This window comes from Serinus canaria, chromosome 3 (genome assembly GCF_022539315.1).
Source record: "Serinus canaria isolate serCan28SL12 chromosome 3, serCan2020, whole genome shotgun sequence".
Lineage (NCBI taxonomy): Eukaryota > Metazoa > Chordata > Aves > Passeriformes > Fringillidae > Serinus > Serinus canaria.
Genome location: NC_066316.1, coordinates 89,146,361 through 89,167,054, shown reverse-complemented (window position 1 = coordinate 89,167,054; position 20,694 = coordinate 89,146,361). Strand labels below are relative to the sequence as shown.

At 36.7% G+C, this 20,694-nt stretch overlaps 1 protein-coding gene across 1 annotated transcript in view; it reads left to right on the top strand.

The window, feature by feature from the left end:
- The window catches only part of HCRTR2 (hypocretin receptor 2), a 32,266-nt gene extending 16,148 nt beyond the window's left edge, over positions 1 to 16,118 (top strand). The window contains exons 5-9 of the mRNA XM_009094541.4: positions 6,884 to 6,999; positions 11,719 to 11,939; positions 13,321 to 13,442; positions 14,512 to 14,712; positions 15,925 to 16,118. Coding sequence (XP_009092789.2) covers positions 6,884 to 6,999; positions 11,719 to 11,939; positions 13,321 to 13,442; positions 14,512 to 14,712; positions 15,925 to 16,118 — 854 coding nt within the window. The remainder of the gene's footprint in view (positions 1 to 6,883; positions 7,000 to 11,718; positions 11,940 to 13,320; positions 13,443 to 14,511; positions 14,713 to 15,924) is intronic.
- The last annotated feature ends 4,576 nt before the right edge of the window (positions 16,119 to 20,694 follow it).

Sequence of the window (20,694 nt, the reverse complement as noted above, 5' to 3'; positions counted from 1 at the left end):
TGATGTACATTGAAGGTTGACAAAGACTTCAGTACTTAGCCTTAAGAAGTAACTATGCAAGAACAGTTTTTCTTTTTACCTGATATTTTGCTAATTGCTGGCATTTGACTAGTGTTTACAGGCATCTCCCGAGAGTTCAGTGCAGATTACATGTCATTGCAGAATTTACAGAGATGTCGTCAATATAAGGTAGTGAGTCTATCTAAAATTTGAAATTTGTCACGGACAAAATAATTTAAACAATTTTGTGAAAGTAATCAGTTGCAAATTAGTCTATACAAGAAGTGTAACCCTGCACTTCCAGATTACCTTTGAATCTAGCATGTTCTATGTCTGACTGAAGCTGTAAGAAGCTGTAAGGATTGCCAGGGAGTAACTACTCCTATTTTGTCTTAGTTCACAGCAAGTGGTGTGAGCCACCCACCCGAATGGTTAGGGCTCAGCTCTGGTGGGCCTTGGCACACCTCCAGTGCTAACAGAGTGCAGGAGCTACATGCTGTGACTCTGACACTGGATATAATGGCCATCAGTAATACCATTCTTCACACACAGGATAATAAAGCCAAGTTTGCCAAAGCACATAACTAAAAGGTGCCTGTTTAGTAGCCTTGAGTCTGGCTGAAACACAATCAGATATTTTCCCAGAGCTGTCTCTGTAGAAGAAGATTCCAGTCCTGTGATAAAATACAACTGGCTCACCTGTGCTTAATTATCATGATAAATTAGCTTAAACAGCCTGAACTGCTGAGGGCTCTTCCATGTGCTGTTCTGGAAGTTCCTTCCCTGCTAACAGCTTTCACAGAGCCACCAGAGGATTATAATGAGAAGACACTGGGTATCACATTCCCTGTTCCTTATCTCCTTCATCCCAGTTAGTCCCCTGGGACAAGGCAAGGGGGCAGAGGTGGCCACTAGCTCACTGGTACTCACTGCTGACAAAGGCATGCTCTAAGTTTGTAGCTGAGCAGAAGCTTCTGTTAAGCTGTATTGTACTTAGTGTTTCATTGGAGAGGAGAAATCTGCTCTTTACTTCTGGTGTTCTTCCCTCATCTGTGAAAAATTTTGTATCTCCTTCTGCTGCAGGATACTGCAGTAGTTATGTTTCTATTTTCTTTCACAGCATTCATTCCAAGTACAATTTTTGCCCACTCATTTTGGCGCAGAAGCAATTATTCATGCCTTCATCACTTCAGGGTTAACTCTGCAGCAAAGATTCTTTTAATCTCAGCCTAAGAAAGGATGTGGTTAATTAATTAGGAAGTCAAGAGAGCATTCCATCAGGGAATGTAATCTCAGAATTTCCAGATCTGTATTGGCCACTTTTTGATTCCCAATGGAAAAGTGTTGCTTTTGAACTCCAGAGTCTGTAGTTAGTTTAGAAATGTTTTAAACGGTGCCTCTTGTTCAGCTGTGCTGAAGTCGTTGCAGCCTGAGGTGAAACACCCACTATACAAAAAAATAAAAAACAAACCAAAAAGAAACAACCAACCCAAACTCCCATGTGTTTGCAAGACTCTACTCTGATGGATTGTATTTGTCTAAATTTAAATCTACTGGTCTTCAGGTTAGGATGTGAGCCTTCACTTGGATGTTTGGAGAGACAGAGGGGATTATAACAAAGGCAAGTGTTTGTGTATAGAATCAATTCTTTTGTGTCTGGCTTCAGAAAGGGAGTACAAACACTCCAATTTTTTAAAATTATTATTTATCTCGAGCATGAAAAGAATAATTTTATATTAAAAAGTTTTCTGAAATGGGAAACTTTTCACTCCACTGAAAGACAACAATCCTATTTTTATCTTGCTGCCTTTTAAATGAATAATGCTTCTAATGGCCATGCACCATCATTGCTAGTTATTCTGCTGGTGAATTTCAGATATCCTTAAAAAATCTCCATGTTCTAATAATAGCTTATCATAGTAACTTGAAAGAAGACTATATGCATTAAATTATGAGCAGATTTCTAAAAATCATGGAATTGCCTAGTAAAAGTAGAGCTAACTATTTCATCAATGAGGATTACAGATATACAGATATAATTTACACATCCCTTTCAGACTATAGAGAGTAGAGTGTAATTTTAAAATAATTTCCCTTCTCTTGAAAATTTCTAAGGACTCTGAGTTAGTTCAAAGCGTAGAATATGCAGTTTTTCTACTGTAAAATAGGGTTTGAAATCATGAAGGCCCACAAAAAGAAGAACAAAAGAAAAGAGTAAGGCCGTGGTTTGAAGAGAGTGGTGAGCCTTAAAGCTGGAAGAAGAAATAAAAAGTTAATATTTTTAAAGAAAATAGCTACATTGCTGTTGTTGGATTTTATTTTGCCTCTTTTGATTATGCAAATATAGAAGGTCAAAGTAAGAGCTATCTAGGAGGATGTTGGAGAAAGAAATTAATGCTGCTACAAATAACCCATATTTGCAAAGAGAAAGTGAAGATGTAAATTTTGCATACACTGAAGAGTCCCTGAGAAAGTCCTATAGGAAAGGCAATTTTGAGAAAGGAATTGTGTTTTGGGTGTTTAATGCTTTGTTTAGAACTGCATACAATAAATGCTGTCTAAAATTACAGTACATCTGATAAAATCTTTCCAGAATATCATGTACACCATATGTTCTGAGGATGTTAAACTGTGAATGTTAAAGACTGGGACTGCAAAAAGAGGATGCTCAATAACACTTTCTAAAGTGTTTTGGAAGTCTGTTGTAATTCTGGGACCCCAGGGCCATTGAAGCATGAGGTGCTATGGAAGAGTAACTGAAAGCCATGTCCAGGAAGATGTCAGAGATGCCAAAGCAGGAGACAACACTGTACCCTACACAGACTTAGGACCAGCTGCTGGAGACCATAAAAGTCTGATGACTGTCTGGAGAGAAGGTCTGATCAGTACTGTGACACTTGGGCTCCTCAGTGGTGAACAAATAGTCGCCACCCTGACTAATAAGATTTGAGCATGCTCTTGGAAAACTGCCAGTGACTGCAAATGGAGCAATAGTTCAGCCTAAAACAAGGCTCAATTTCTTTATAATTGCTTCTGGCATTCCTGAATGTAAAATTCATTGCCAGTTCTAGGCTGAGGGTTTTTCATCTTGAGTACTGTCTAATAACAATATTTTATTTGGGAATGCAGAAGGATCCAACATGTGACCTATGCAGGCTCACTTAAGGAGCCAGAGTTGGCCACAGCTCTATAATAGTCTGTAATTGCTGTGCTGAATTTGATGATAAAGTGCCAAAATAAAAGAAATGTATATTAAAATGAGTTCACCATGTGTCCAAGTCAGCTAAGTACATTGTCTTAGAGGTGTTCAAGAAGAGAGTGCTAGCCAAAGTGGATTAGCCAAGCCCTTTGCAAATGATAAAAAGAATATGGAGATAATTCTTTCCCAATACTGCGTGGCTGAATGGAAACAAAGGGAAGACTTTGTGTTCCTCTTCCTCTTAGACTATTCATACAATAGTACAAAACCACATTGTCTTATTTCTGGAAAACCAATAGCTGGAAATTGCAGTACTACAAGAAGCTTTATACATCCTGTTTATCAAAGGGTTCAGAATTTAATGAAAAACTCTTGGGATATTTTAATGTAGAAGGAAGTCAGAATATTTCAAATATTAAAATTATGCTGTGTGTTATTGTAAGTTGATAACTCAAGCACAATATATTCAGTTTCAAGATGCAATATTAGTATTAGCTAACCCTAAGGACTCTGACATAGGAACTTACTTGGAAGCACTGCATCATGTGGTTGATTTTTTTATCCTAACATCCCTAATTATTAAGCTTTAATTTAAAAAGATACACTTTTAGTTGCAGTGCTTCTTTATGTTGGTAACTTCAGAAACTCATAGATATCTTCCTGAGAGTAGGGAACCTGGGAACGCTACTGATGCTCAGCAAACTTGATAGTCCTGTTTTTCCCTGTTTTTTGTTCTTAAGGAAGCTGTCAATGAGTGCCAATTCTGTTAAGCACTATGGCTATAAAGAGTATTTCATTTGCTAGACCTATCAAAATGTTTTGAGTGCTTATTTCAATTTGATTACATATGTGTATGTATACATAGATGTATATATGCATTTACACAAATACACTGAAATTATGGCAAAAATCCAGAAGCCATAGTTTCAATCTACAAATTTCATTCTGGGACTGGAAGACCACTTGGAGAGGGAAGTTTTAGAAACATTTAAAATGTGTTTAATAACCCCTGCAGTAGAGAGGTGAAAGCTCATTTAAACATACTGATCCTTTTTATCAGGTGGGGTAATTACAGTGTATGAATGAAGCTGAGTAGGAATGCTGATCTGAATCCAGTCCAACCCCTATGACCACCTGTTTGCTTTATGTTTTATTCTCTCTTTTCAATAGACTAGCAGCCAGAGACATGAGAGTCGTTGTTTTATTCTTAAAGAGGTGCTTACTCCAGCTAAGAACAATCTCCCCCTGTCCTGAAGTCCATTATGTGACCATAGAAGGCAAGGACCCTTTTCTCCTCTTCTGCTTGGCAGTAAGAGTCTCAGCCATCCTAGTCAGGCAGGACCACAGACTGATTGATGTTTGCATTCAAGGAGCCTGGAACTCACTTGATAAATGAATAGTGTCCTTAGCCAGCCCTCCTCCTTCTTGCTGCTGGGATTGTCAAACAGCTTTAAAGCTTTTCTTTGGCTTGAGAAGCTAAACAGAGTCATGTTTCTTAGGGAAAAGTTCTGCAAAGGGCTTTGCCCTGGGTGGAGGAGGGACAGGTTTCCTTTGATGTTTAGCAGCTGGCACTTTCCAGGTGGCTAAACTTCAAAGGCAAGTGTTAGGATCTTCCTCCAACCTGGTCCTCAGTTCTTTGTAGATAGCTGGGCTCATTTATGTTTTACTTTACTTGGAATGCTAAATTGGAAGTCATAAACTCCAGATGGCCTTTTAAATATGTACGGTCCTTCTACCTGAAAGGGGCCCGGCTGCCGGCAGAGCCTTGATGGGGCAGGTGGCACCTCCTCCTGAGCAGAAGGAATGTACTTTCAGTTCTGACCTCCTGTGATCCCAATAAGGCATGCTACTCCAGTTGCTCCTTAATCTCTCCACCTGTGGAGCATGCATGTCAATACTTCCCTGGCTAGCAGGACTGCTGTGAGGCTGCATTTTCTGGAATGCAGAAGCAAGTTTGAGATCATCAATCAAGATATCATCTCAGGTTAATGCCAATTAGAAAAAACCTGCCCCAAATGGTCTGGCTCCCCTAGGGACATGAAGAGTTAGCAGCTGCAGCTGCTAGGTAGGAGCTGGTGAGCTGGTTTGCTACAGGGTCTCAGAGCAAGTAAGAAGTCAAATACTACTCATCTGGATTTTTTGAACGCTGATCTATCAAAACTATCAAATGTCAGCGGCAGCATCTCTATTACCTTTGCTGGGAATGAACTTTTTCCATCTCCTTGATACTGAAGGTTTCCTGGGTGTACCAGCAGGCACTTTCAGGTCCAATGGCAACTGTGAGATTACCCGAGTCTGCATTTGAGAGTGAGCCTGGAATTTACTTTATGGTGTTCTCCTCCCTGCTATGAGAGTTGTGGGGCAAGTCTTTGTATATCTTTGTCTGAACAAGCTCTGAAATTCTCCTGGCATGCTCTTCTTTGATAGGGTCCACAGACTCAGTCACTTTAACAGGCAGAAAATAGCTTTGATGCCCCAAAGTTTTGATCTCATGCAACACTTCCCAACCCCCTCCCCTTTTTTCTTTCTTTTTTTTTTTTTTTTTCAATTTAAAAAGCAATCAATACAGAATTTCACTTGCAGACCTTATCATCCTGAAACATTTGGAAATTCTGGAAATGAAAATAAAATTTCCTTCTTTATCCAAGATGCAATGCTTAGGATTACCTTGTAATTTAACTGTTCATGGGGTGCAGTCTCTATTCTGCTATGTGTTGTTACTGTCCAAAATATTCATTCCTTTTCTGAGGCCATCCACAGATGTTAAGTTGTAATTAACACCAACAACTGGAAACAGCAAACTACATTTAATGTTACAAAGTAGAAGACAAGTTTTCAGGCACTGCACATTCTGGTGTAAACTACAGATGGAGCTGAAGATGCAACATTCTTAAAACTCCATACACTCACAGCACTTCTAAGATGCTTTCTCTAAGCAAATAACAATCATAAGTTGTCTTTTGAAAAGAGATAAATGGGAAATTATAACACAACACTACAAAACTGATTATTTTAAAATCTGAGTTAAAAACTATCTTGGAGATTTCCTAGGTTTAAGGCACTTGAATGCATTGATTCTATTCTTGAAATTTAATAACAGTAATTAATTACTGCATCTTAATGACATATATTCTGCCACCCACAAGTGATTTATGAAATGTGCGTCCCTCCTCCCATCAGTGTCCTGTGTGCTGTAGTTTGCAGTTGCAGTCTTTGTAGGTGAGGCATTGTGCAGTTTAAACAGGGTTACATAGCAGCTTTTGCAGAATTAAAACTAATGACTCACAACCTTTCAATATGTCAAGGATGAGGTAGGTTGGATAATTATTTACCTATTTTTAGATAGCAAAATTTTTCACTTATAGATAACATTTCATTTTTAGATAACAAAATTAATCCATCACTGTTTTAACAAAAAGTAAAATTTTTTAACACTCCATACGTAAAGTAATAATATGACAAGAAATCAATAATGTGATATAGGAGATCATTGGGATAAAAAGCATGTTTCTAATAGAATGTTTCTAGAAGTGATTAAAAAAACAATCTTGACTGTTATATTATTTGGAACATCTTCCTGTTATGTTGAAAAATATGCCTATCTCTATCAATAATTTTCCTTAAGGTGATTTTGAAATGTATGTATATTCAAATGCACGTTTCCTATTTGAATTCTCTTTCCAGCTGAGGTTTACCCCAAAATGTATCACACATGCTTTTTTCTGGTGACATACATGGCCCCACTGTGTCTTATGGTGTTGGCTTATTTGCAAATATTCCGGAAGCTGTGGTGTCGCCAGGTAAGTCACTTAGCACTGGCTCTCTTTAATTGCTCTGGCAGCTTTGTGAAGATTCCCATGTACAACCTCTTCCTTAATAAACTCCTTTTTGTCACTTAGGACTTTGATTTTTCCATCCATGCAGGTATACAGCCACCTTGGAGAGGCATTGAGATGTATTGAAAAATGAAGGCAGTCAGAAAGTAAACGGCTTTCTCGTGTCTGTGAACGGCTTTCTCTTAGACAGGAAAAAAGTAAAAGGCATCAGAAAAATTGATTATAGGTAGAAGGAAAACCTCTCTCTGTATCTGAAATGCTTGCCAAAATACCTTAGGTGACCTTATTTCTACCGCTAAAATCTCCTGTAGCAGTCAAAATTTAAGATTGACCTTCCATTTTGTTAGTTTTATTTTTGTTTTTCTTACTCAGGTAGATGGCAGGTCCAATCTGAACGAAATAAAAACTAGAAAGTCCATTTATCAGTATTGGGAGACTGGAATTGCCTGATGTGAAGCTGGCTGTTACCAATAACATTTTATGTGAATTGATGACAAATAATTGACACAATTTCTAATGTGAACATCTTGTTTTTTCAAGATTCAAATAAAAAATACAGGAAAGAAAACAAGAACACTAAAAAAAAAAAAAAAACCAAAAAAAAAAAAAAAAAACCAAAAAAACAAAAAACCAAAAAAAACCAAAAAAAAACCCCAAAAACAACAAAAAGAACCCCAAAAAACCAAAAAAAAAACCCCAAAAAACCCCCAACCCCCCCCCCCCCAAAAAAACCAACAAAAAAAAAACCCACCACCAAGCAGACAAACAAAGAACATTTGAATTTGAGTGGCAAAATGATGTTCATTTTTTTCTGGAATATTAAAAAAATTACTTTGTGTGTATTGTAATTTGTCATGCACCAGACTGTGGTGCTTTCTGATGTCTTCTGCTTTGTCCAGGATTTATCTATAGCTGTAGTTCACCACCAGCTGCACTGTCATTCTAAAAAGGACAAAATACTCATCTTGTTGAAGAAATAATGCAAGATATTCCCTCTCAAGGGGCCCTAACATAGTTCATATGTCCATAAACATCTGGGCATGAATCACTTCTCTCTCACCAGCATGTTTGATACCATCCAATTCTGAGGCTGTCCTGGGCAGGGGATAATACCTGCCCCATCAGGAATATTTTTCATGCAATTCAAATTGATTCATCAGAGAAATCACAAATAGACTTTGTATTCCAAGATATGCATATGATAAAATTAAAAGTAAAATCTTATACTGACAGAATATATCTCTCACAAGTAACTCATATACAGGAAATACCAAATCCACTTTAAGGCTTTTTGTTATCGTCCCTAAGTCATAACAGCAATTTTTGTCACTTCTAATCAGATTAGGTTTAACCAGAATTGCTGTTTATCCTGCTTGTCAGCTTTAAATTATTATTTTTGCTTTTAATTTCTTAGGTTGATAAGATTAAATAACAAGAGGGCTTGGAGATAAAATTTAACCTTTACACTTTGAGAGGACTCTTCTCCAGAGCAAAGGATTTCTTGCTTAGTTTTGTTATTAAGTCCAGTCTAAACATAGTTCTAATATGCTCTGCCTTACCAAATCTGTCCTGTATCACCCAATGACTTTATCACCACAATCCTTCTCAACCTTCCTTTCTATACCTTCTTTACAATCTGCCTACCCTCTCAAGCTCTTCACTAAGTTAATGCAAAGCAGTTGTTCTTAATCTTCACACAGGTGAAATTGCTGGCTCAGATGCAGAGCAGAAGTTGAATGACTGAAAACCAATCTTTTTTTTTTTGGTTCCCCCACCTCCACTGCCCAGTTGTTTTAGCTGGTCTATTTCTTCTTCACAATGTTCCTTCTCCCAATTCATTTTGCACACTGGCAAGGTTAGGATGATCCTTTTTTTTTCAGTGACAAAAGAGAAATTCTCCTACAGCCTTAGTGCTATCAGTGGTGCCAAATGACAGCTGTCCCTCTGCCTGGCCTAGATGGTAGCACCATGCATAAGAGGCTGCACTAAGTGAAATTAAAACCACTGCACATCAATTATCAACTATGACTTGGCTGCAGGCATCAGGCACTTTTCTAAGTGCAGCAGGTGTGCTGTAATCAATCATGGAGCACAAATGAATGAAGTGCTCTAAATGTATTCTCTGGTAACAGTTTCAATTAAAAAATCATTCTGTTTACCAGAAATTCAGTTAAATAGGGTGATCTTATTGCAAGGTACAATGAGCCTTTCAGATGCTCATGACAGAAAAACCACAACTAACAGTAGATGCAAATTTTCAGATGAAAAAAGGGAAGACTGAATTACAAGTTATCATTGCCATACTTTGTGTAATAGCTCTTAAAATTTCTGATTGTATAAATCAAGGAGATCTTTGAATTAAAGACTCACCTTTATAAAGACAAGTACAATCATGCAAAATACTATTTGGAGTAATTAATTTTAATTATTAGTAAGGAAGTAGTAATCTAGAAGTCTATGTTCTTGTGTGGATTTTAAGTAGATTAAAACCAGATTCTGTACAAACAGAACTGAATGTACTGAATATGATGAAAATGTTGATACATAATTTGTAATATCTTCAATTTTCTGATGTCGAAATGCATTGACACTAAAGTACATGTGTATTAATAATTAGGAACTTCATCCATTTTCTTTTTGGTGGTTGAAATATACCCTCCCAAACTTTGCAAGCTGATACTGCATTTGAGAGATTTTCTTTGGTTGTAAGCCCCTTGACAACTATCAGAGGGGGTAGAGAAAAGGTACATAAGAAAGTAAAACTTTAAATTTTAGTACTTGTTTATTCACAGCTAATAGGCTTTTCATAAAACCTTGGAATTACACAAATGCTTCAAAATTATCTCTCTGATTTATTACTGACAAGCAAATAAATGCATTATGCTCCCATGTGTACACTTGTGTATACTTGTACATACAGAATCACAGAAACATTTAAAAGGCCCTTAAGGACATTGAATTCAACCATAACAACCACTGAATTCAACCATAACAACCATAACACTGCCAAGTCCACCACTGAACCATGTCCCTAAGTGCCACATCTACTTATCTTTCAAATATCTCCAGGAGTGGTGACTCAACCCCTTGCCTAGGCAGCCTGTTCCAAGGCTTGAATGCCCTTTCTGTGAAGAAATGTTTCCTTATATCCAATCTAAACTTCCCCTGGCTTAACTTGAGACCATTTCCTCTAATTCTATCACTTCTCTGCTACACCTACAGCCAAGTAGGGCAGATCCCTTGCAATAGTACTGATGTGCAATTGTCAAGCTGCTAATTGCTGGTTTCAGCTGTGTGACTGGGAATCCACAGTAGAAGTGCAAGAGGCTGAGTTTTAAATCCATGGATACATTAGTAAAAACTAAATGTTATAACTTATCCCCAATTTTGCTTCATGGATTTCCTGCTCTTTGCATGGCAACTTTGCCAAAATGTTCCAATAGTTGTAAATCATATTTGGTATGTGCATTAATGCTGAACTAAGGGCTTGTCTGAAGATATTCACATACAACCCCACCCTCGCCCCCCCAGCCAACAAATAAATAAATAAATAGACCAAAACCAAAACCAGGGGAAAAAAACCCCACCCAACCCCACAAAACCCCAGCATAGTAGGTTTTCCAGAACAATTCTGAATGTGCATGCTTTTTAGCTTACTTTTATCTTTCTTAAATAAATGCAAAATTTTCATAATTTTCTAGTCAGTTTGCCTGGATAAGCCCTGATTAAAAAAAAAAAAAAGATTAAAATAGACAATGGGAAGTTTTCAGATATTATTGAGGTTGAAATATTTCTCGTGAGATTAGTCACCCTTCACACAATTGTACTACACATAAATAAAACTGTATTTCTAGCTAAAAGCTTTTCACACTGCATGACATAGAACATATTATAAATGTAACTGTAATAGAGTTCTCTGAGAAAGTCCTTGGCATCTGCAGTCTTTCACATTTTGCTGCAGGCAGGAAGTAATTTAGAAGAACTGAAGCAAAATTGTTTTACTTGGCTTGTCTTACGTGAGGGCACATAAAACAAAAAACCTTTTTTTTTTTTTTTTAATAGTATGCAATATATTTTTAATACATGCAAGTCATTGCAACATGTGTCTTGGCACTTTTCCATGATTTCCCTCAGTTTAGAAGAACTTTGCAGAGAGATCCACAATTCAGCTGTGATTATTTCTTTAGCTACTTCACTGTCATCTAGGCTGCATGTATGGAAGTTTTATGGCATTTAGAGTTATGCAGGCTTTAAATCCTTGGTTTCCAGTACTGAAAAACTGTTTGGTATCTTATATTAGCAGCATGGTAATGGCAAAAAACTACTCTGCTATGCAACAAAACATTTGATGTAGAACTTTGTAGCAATGTAATAGTAGCAATAGGGTTGGTAATTTTGATGTCTGAAGACATAGGCAAGGCAAGGTACGTGGGAAATAAAGAAAATTTGAGGACACCAGTTGATATCTGTGTATTAAACACAATTTTTTATGCAGTCCCTCCTGTGTGTCTGAAATTCAATTTGTTTCCTGCAGCTATATCAATTAAATTAATTTAAAAATCCTTTCTATCCCTGTGAACTTACATTGTGTATGTCAAGGTGTGTATTTGTCTTGTTACATCTGCAGACAAAATCGGTTTTTTAAAATGTTTTTCAAAATGCCCCTTATTTTATTTGCCTTAGATCCCAGGAACTTCTTCTGTTGTTCAGAAGAAATGGAAGCCTCAGCAGCCTTCAGCACAGCCCCGAGGGCTGGGACAATCAACAAAGTCAAAGATTAGTGCTGTGGCAGCTGAAATAAAACAGATTCGTGCAAGAAGGAAAACAGCACGTATGCTAATGGTCGTCCTTCTGGTGTTTGCACTTTGCTACCTACCAATTAGCATCCTTAATGTCTTGAAAAGGTAAAGTTTATCTCAAAATATAAACACTTGGTAAAGCTTTCTGTCTAAAAGCAGAATTCTCTGTTACAAGACTCATTTTATTCAAACAGACACTTTTGAAGGATAAGCTTACCTATTGCATGATAAAGAAGTGGAAAATAAGCATACCATTGCAAGAAAAGGTTTTATAAACCATATATATGTATATATATATTTATAACCTATCCATAGTACTTGAACTAGAGGCTGGATTGTGGAACTTTTATTAACAAGATCTTCCTCATGAAAATGGTCTCATTAAACCTCATCATTTACGTGGGATTGCAGCTTGTTTGCTGTAAATGCCCCGTGGAAGTGCAGTCACCAAAGCAGCAGCTGAAGGTTAGCAGCAGAGTGCAGTGTTGTGGCTTGGCTCTAAGGGCTGTGAATGCTGAGTTCAAACCTAAGCTTCTCCTGTACAGATTGAGACCTTAGACTAACCCTTCCATTGGTCCTATGAAGCTGTATTTTAACTTTTTATCTTTTTCTCTCTGTGCATTTCGTATGTAATTGTGTACACTCTTGGTTTCTGTACAGTGCTTGAAAGACTGAGGCTTTGGTAAAGCCTCAAGAGCCCTCTGGAATACCAATAAATAATGGCACATAGCAGAAGATCTGAAAATCCTAAAAATAATGAGCAAATGAGCATGTTATTGGTGCTTTTAAATTGGAGTGTTATTGGAACATTTTTGTTTTCAAGGTTTAAATACATCCCACTCAATTCTGGCCCTTCCCTGAGGCCTAATTTAAATATTTTACATTCTCAAGTCCCTTTGTAGAAAATTTAGAGAGAAAACTATTTCCAGAAGATGGTTCATGCCACCTACAACATGAAACAGAGGAAATACCCAGGCTGCCTCAACAAAAATCACAGAGTAGGCCCAGAATTAGATTTTCATTTGAATGGCAGAAGTAATGTGTAAAGAGTCTGGGAAATGCAGATTTCCCTGGAGGGCAGAAGCTGCTACGGTAGCCTCAGGTTTGGGGCCAGTTCAATGCCTTTTCACTTCCAGAGATATTTGGAGGGAGGCCTAGAGCCAGGAAGCTCAGTGACATAAGTACATCAAAAGCAACTTTTCCTGTCTTTTCTTGGCTTATCTGACACTAGATGAATTTAGTTACTTGGCAGAAAACTTGTGCATCTTCACCATGGTAAAGTCCCAGCTGTGCCAGACCACCAGGACAGGAGGCTGAGGGCTGGGGAGAGGATTTCTTTCTCTCAAATAAGAGAGCACTGCTGAATCAGCCTTTTTGTGGAGCTGCAAATAGGTCATCAGAGATAAAATCAGGCTAGAAGATGTAAAATCTTTTAAAATGAATTCTAATTTTGCCATCTTTCAGGTTTGCTTTTCTCTTTCTGTAGGGTTTTGGGGATGTTTAATCATGCTGATGACAGAGAAACTGTTTATGCCTGGTTCACATTCTCACACTGGCTTGTATATGCGAACAGTGCAGCCAATCCTATTATTTATAACTTCCTCAGTGGTAAGTTACTGTTACCTAGAATTCAAGTTTAAAGTGTAATTTGAACATAGCAAAAATTAATGACCATGTAACTTCAGCTCAGCTCCTCCAGTGGGAGCTAGATCCTCTTCTTGGAAAAAGTTGCCTGAAGTATCCCATTACCCTCAAGCTGTCTACTAAGAAGTAACCCAGAGTGTGCCAGGGCCTGAGTCCAAGTGCTGGAGTGTGACATGAATGTGGTAGTGAAGTTCCTGGCATGATTTTGATCTGAAACAATTCCCATTTCTCTAAATACTCCTGGATGCTCTCTGGCAAGTAGCACAGTCTGGGGGCTGTCCCCAGCTGGCGGGTTTATTCAAATATTGGGGTTTGGAGGCTGTGAGTCTTTAATAGTACTGGCATGGCCAGACTGTGCCAAGTAGGGTCAACTTCAATGAACCAGCCAGGATGCTGTGTACTTATAGATTTGTCTTAGTTTGTATTTGTGTCATTTGGCTTGGAGAACAGAATCAGGACCTGACCTGGTAGTATTGCAGCTAAATACAGGGAGGCAAAACTCTATTGATCCTCACTACATATTGGCCCACTGTAGCTTTTTTTGTGGTGTGTAGTATGAGAATGACAATTTCCTCTGAGCCCCAAAAGCATGGGATTGTCAAACGTTGTGAAATCTTTTTTTAAAATTTGTAATGATAAAATACAAATTAGCCATGCTCTCTCATTTCACATATCAAGTAAGGATTCAATCATTCAAGCCTGTATTTGCCCAATTATTTTTTGTTACATACGTAAATAATCAGCAGACTATCTATGAGGTGGTTTCATTTATCATTCTAGTTTGTCCATTCTGTCTAGCCAAGAATTATTCTGTCTTCACATCACACCTCACATGTCTTCTTAGAAAGGTTGTCATTTTTCTGTCTTTCTCCAAGATGATGAAAGTATGATTCTCTGCTTTTGCACTAGAAGAGCATCTGGGTGGTTCGCATTAATTTTGCTGTAGATAACTCCTTTATATCCGAATAGATAAAGTTTGATGAAATGCGGTTTATAGTACAATTTTTTCATGAGTCATTTTTGTGGTTGACAGGGAAATTTAGAGAAGAATTTAAAGCAGCATTTTCCTGTTGCATCTTTGGCATTCGCAGCCACCATGACGAACGGTTCAACAGAGGTCGTGCCAGTACAGAGAGTCGGAAATCCTTGACCACCCAGATCAGCAATTTTGATAACGTTTCCAAACTTTCAGAACACGTTGTACTGACCAACATAAACACAATTCCATCAAATGGTACTGCATCTATCACCCACTGTTAGTATACTGGTCCCTATGCCTTTTGATCCCATAGAAGTCAATTCTAATTCTGCATCCATCAAAACTGGGATCTGAGAACAAAGAGAGAAGGGTATTTAAAATTAAGAATTGACTGTAAGAAAAGAAAATTAAAATAAATATTTTATAGAATATGCCATAACTTTTAATGAGGGAAGAAAATTTCTCACATTTATTTCAAGTCGTGTTGCAGATAGCTGGGGAGCAAAGCAGTCATATTTTATACAAATATTTTCTTTGCATACCTACTTATTTTAGACTCCTAAATAAATAAAGAATAAGTATTTGAAAGTATGAAAATTATTTTCCCTATCATTGGACTGTGTTTATGAACAGCTCTATTCTATTCTCATCTAATTAGCTGAAGTTGTGGTATATTTTATAACAAATGTTTTAATCAAAATTGGGTGTAGAGATTGAACTACTGTAATGTCTTTACTATTTCAAATTATCTGCTCAGCATGCATTCTGGTGTAAGTTAGGCTGATCAAATAAGAAATTCATACTAATTTATTTTCCAAAATTTTTTGTTCTTTTTCATGTTAAGTAGGCTATTGCATGTCTTCAGGAACAGCTGGGAAGCCACTTTTCACTTAATGTAGAAGAATGGAGTTTTTTGCCTGAATTCAGTAGTGTTGCTATTCCTTTATGTACAGCACAAGCAAAGTTACAAATATGAAACTCACATGACAGTGTGGCTGTAAATTACGTTTTACCCTTTGTTTCTCATTTATTCTCTTATCTCCGTCCTCTGCTTATGGCAGAGGGGAGTTAGACTAGATGGTCTTTAAATGTCTCTTCAAACCCAAATGATCAATGATTCCATGACTGACTTAAATACGGGAAGCTATGGTGCTGTGCTGGTCAGAGAGGCATCTGAATAAGGAATCACAGTGCAATTTACTAAAGAGTGCATATTAATAAGTAGTGGAACACATGAAAATGTTGAAAAGTTAAAAAATCAAGATTTACGCATCAGAAATGCCCTTAGTCTTCGGTCAAGAAACTTTCACTTCAAATTTTCAAATGCGATTTGAAATACTTTCTGGAGGACCATTCTATTAATAGATTATCACCTGCATAGTGTTCAGAGAGAGACAATCAGAGTCAGTTAGCCAGCCACCTGATACAAGCAGTGAAATGATCTTGAAATCTTTATTTTATCTACAGATATCCCAGCTATGCTCAGCCCGCTGAAGTCAGCAGAACTGCATCTCCACATACCTGGGATGAACATGACTTCAAACATAGACGAAGCCATGAGGGTTTCTGCAGAAGACACTGTCAAGCCAGAGAATGCAGAGTGGGATAAATTTGTCCCTAGCATAACTAAACTCACTTCAATGGAGTTACAGCAAGGATGACTTTGGCTCAATACACCACAACTGCCACAGAGTGTCACATGCTTTTAGCTGGGCTACAGACTACCACTGGACAAAGGGGTTCCTTCAAAATAACTGCCTATCCTCTTTTTTCTCAGTCTTACAGAAACCTACTTACCTCAGTAAGAGCTAAAGAACATGTCTTTACAATTCTTTATAAAGATTGGACTGTATCATACTTTGTAAATATTGTAGATATTTATTTTTATATATTTTAGATGCTGTGAAATATTCTAAAATGTATCATATAAAGAAATCTAAGTATTTGAAAGAAGGCTCAAACATGATTTATTTATATCCTCTTTCTATAAATGATTGACTCATGTACAAGGAATGCTTACTTATGCACTAGTGATATTCTGGCATTACTTTGCACTTCTTTTTCTGCAAATCCACTTGTAGTAAGTTCTATGTTTATTATGGAACTTTCACTTCAGATTGATTTGGGGAGAGTCCACATTACTTTTCTAAGTACAGACCTGCTTCTAAGATGTGAATCCAAAGTGCTGAAAGTCACATATTTTCATAAGATTTCGCTTAAACAGCCTTTTATTTTTTTCAAATTTGAGTGCCTAAAAAGTAACCATTTAGATAAAACTTATGTGATGCTCAAAGGTGCTATAGGCTCAAATTTTCTGCTCAGGCCAATAGGAATAACAAGTGTCAGCACCTCTGAAGGACTGGACATTTTAACTTTGGTAGCTCATTTTAGTCCGTAATGTGTAAGTGCTGCTCCAGAAGATCTCTGAAAATCTTTAACGTAGGAAACAAAAGTTTTCTTTCATTTTCATGACTTCTCTCTCAACTGCCACATAATACTAAAGATACAATCAATTTACAAATCTATATATCTATTTATGGGATAATCTCTCTGGCCTGGAGCTTCCTCCTATGTATTGTACTTTTCTCAAAGGATGAACATGGTGCATCAGTGGAGACTTAGTCTTCTGGAAAAATGTGGTCTGTTGGTTAGAAAAAGGCTAATTATCAGAACCTGGGATACAATTTCCCTATGGCACTATTCTTGCATTTCAGTCCAGATTTTTCAAAAGAACAGGTAAGATGAGAGGGAGGACTTTTTTATTAAAAATTATTTGGCATAGGAAGAAGACAGTCTCATGTATACAAATGTTTCTATAAAGCCAATTATTAATTGACCAGGTGTTATTTGATTACCTTTTGTAAATATTTTTTCTAGGTTTTTCTTTGACCTAATGTCATGCAATGTATTATCTGTCATGGCAACTGTAGTTTTATGAAGTGCTTAATCACTTTATGCTTTAGCCTTCCCCAACAGCTGTTTTACTTGACATTGTTGCAATTCCTTCTAGTTTACATTGCTGTTAAGTGAGAGAAAGGGATTTGCATTCATTTGGATATTAAAGTTTTCTATTTAAAGTGAAAAAGGAGAATACTCTTTTTTTAATTAAAAAAGAATTAAGAAAAATATCTAAATGGACAGAATGTTTAAATATTAAATAAATTATAGGATTTTCAGTATTCCTATGTGTAAGGAATCACTTCATTTTTAAGTATAGCTATTATATCAATGTTATTTTAAGGAATTATTTTGCTTCATCTCTTCTAAGAAAAATAAAACCCAAATAATTGTGGAAAGCACAACAGGATTTGATTTCATAGCTATTGCAATTCCTTTACCATAAGAAGACTCTTTTTCCTCTTCAACTATGGAGAATGCAGAATTTTTAAAGAGTGTTGAACAAAATATATATTTTTTCTATATAATTTGAAATGATTGAACAAACACCTGCTGAATTAAGACATTAAAGATATGGAAAATGGAATTTAAAATGTCCTCTAAGTTTTTATTTTGTTTAGTTATAAGCAAACAAATAGTCATAAAGTTAAAAACTGGTATGGCAACCCAGCTGCAAAATAATTATCAGTAATCATTTATTTGAGACATAAAATATCTCATCCCATGGTTGAATAATGTCTATTATGCCCAAATTTGGGAAAGCTGTATTTTTATTTCAGAAAATATATTTTTAGCTTATCCTTGAAGAAAGAAAATAGAAAGCAGAAGTTATTTAAGAAAACTTGGACAGCATAAGAGGGGAGTATGTATACTTTTCAAACATAGAAGGTCATGGGTCACTGTGGAAGGCCAGCAAAATTTTTATGCCTTGTCAGTGGTGTTTCCCAGATCCCTGTGAGACAAACCAAGGGAAAAAGGGTTCAGTAACCTGGGCCAACAAAGAAAGAACCAAAATATCCCTGTTAGTGATGCTCATGGATAAATCCTAATTAACATCTTTCTAAAGAGGGGGGTGAATAGCACCTGCTGACACAACTTGTATTCTTTCTGCTGCTACCTTAATACCTAAATTGTGTTAGCTGAGTTAGTTCTGAGGCAAGAACATCACTAAAGGTCAATGGCAGTTTTTGGAGGTCTTCTGTGCTGTGTTAGAAAAAGAGATTCTGGGCTTAATTTTGTCTTTGTAAGAGAAAGCATATCTTGTTTCTCTTTTTTATCTTTTCTTATTTTCACTTAGATCTCCAGAATTAAAATGTTTCAACGTTTCTAGGAATTTCTTTTAACCACAACTTTAACTTAGCAGTACTTTTTGTGTGGAGAAGATAAATAAAATATGGGACATTCATTACCAAATGATTCTGGGTTTTCTCTGGACAATTTCTATTGAGTAAACAGCATATCTTTCAGACACAAATTATACAATTAGATGTTACATCAAATCTGAAATTCTAAGGATAGCTAGAGAGCAGTAACTAATTTTTGCCAGAGACTGTGGCCATCAAGCTAAATATTGGTGAAATATGTTTATCAATAAAAATGTCTGGTTATTTTTATGAACAGATTTTTCATTCAAAATAAACACTTTTGATGAAAATATTCTTATGCTTTTATTTCTTTAGTTTTACAAAATTCAAGGAATAACTTTTTTAATTGAAATAATCACTGGGATAAATAAACCCAATAGTGAGCAATAGCCAGCAATGGAGATAGAAATAGTTGTGAGAAAAGAGTGTATAATGAATGAACATTTCTTATCCAGCATATAGATACTGAATGTTATCTAAAATCTGAGCCATAATTGGGTTTTGCTACCTCTAGCTGCTTTGTTATTCCAATATTTCCCCTACTGAACTGGAGATAAGTGGAGAAGCTGAGTTCTCATGCCACTGTTTCTGCTTGTCCACAGCAGCATTAAACATAGGGCTTAAATCACAGAATTTTTGTTCCTGCAGATATGATTTTTTGTGCTACCATCCTTCTGGTGCTTTGTCTCTCAACATATTTCACAGTCTTGAAGGTCTGATAGCCTGACCTGTTTCTCCTTTAGTGTTGTCACTGTAGTGATAAGCTTGTGCCTTGTGGTCACAATGAATGCAAGATAATATCTCCCTGTCTCCACCTCCAAAACCTCTATGTTTTTCCTTTTCTTCTGGACTAAACAGAGAGAACTATCTCATTCTCTGCTTTTAGCAAAATTGATATGTGTTATTAACCTGGAGAGTGTTTTATGGGATGGAGAATACACCAAACATTAAGTCAGCCCTCACTCAATGATGTATCATAATCTACTGCTGCATATTACAATGGCTAAAGGAAAAGGCAAATTTACCTTTCCAACCTAGAATTTGTCTCACATCTAAAATTACATTAATCTCCCAGGCTGTCCTTTCTACTTGACAATTAGGGTTTTCTGTGGCTGTTGGATATATTGGGTGAAGTAATATATTATTTATTGAACAATTAAAAAGCTCAAAAACAAATATTTAGTAATTTTGTAGTAGTAATCATTAAGAGCTTACATAAATAATCATTAGGAGCTTACATAAATAATGCAGTTTAAAAAACTAGCTAAAAATCTGTGTAAATTAAATTAAAAGAGAAATTACAGGCAAGATCGATTTTTCCTGAGCTAAGAAATATAACTGAAATCTGGACTTTGGGTCAAGTTTTGATTTGTCAGTAGGGACAGGATTTCAACTACTATATCTGTCTTTCTTGATAGCCAAGCTGAAAATTTTATGACATCTTTTTGTTTAGGCATTTAAGGACCAAATGCAGTTCAATATTTGTGAAAATAAGATTCATGAGTAGCTTGGGGAAATCGGTAGGGATCTGTTACTTCCTCCTCCTTCCACTGTGAAAGCAAAGCACACACACTGGAGGCAGCAGGTGTATGTCTGCATCCTTTATGGCTGACTGCTTCATTGTTAAGCACCAGCTCAGCTGCTGACTTGTCTGGCAAACTGGTTTTTGAGGTATTTTAGTGAAACACCTGAGGTTACACTCATAGTCCAGTCTAGGGCTAGACTATAGATTATTTATTTGTTCCCCTAGTCTGCTGTCCACCATATTCCATAGGCCTTCTCTCTCCTTAACCGGTCAAGATTGTATTCCATATCTGAGATAAAAAAAATTCATTTCTAAAATGTGTTGAAAAGTGCTTACAGAAGGCCATAGGACATAGCAACAGGCATTTTCCAGGGAGCTTATAGACAGCAGCCAAAGACCTGCTCTGCTAGTTTCTCTGGAGATCAAATGAGTGAGAACTAAATGCGGAGG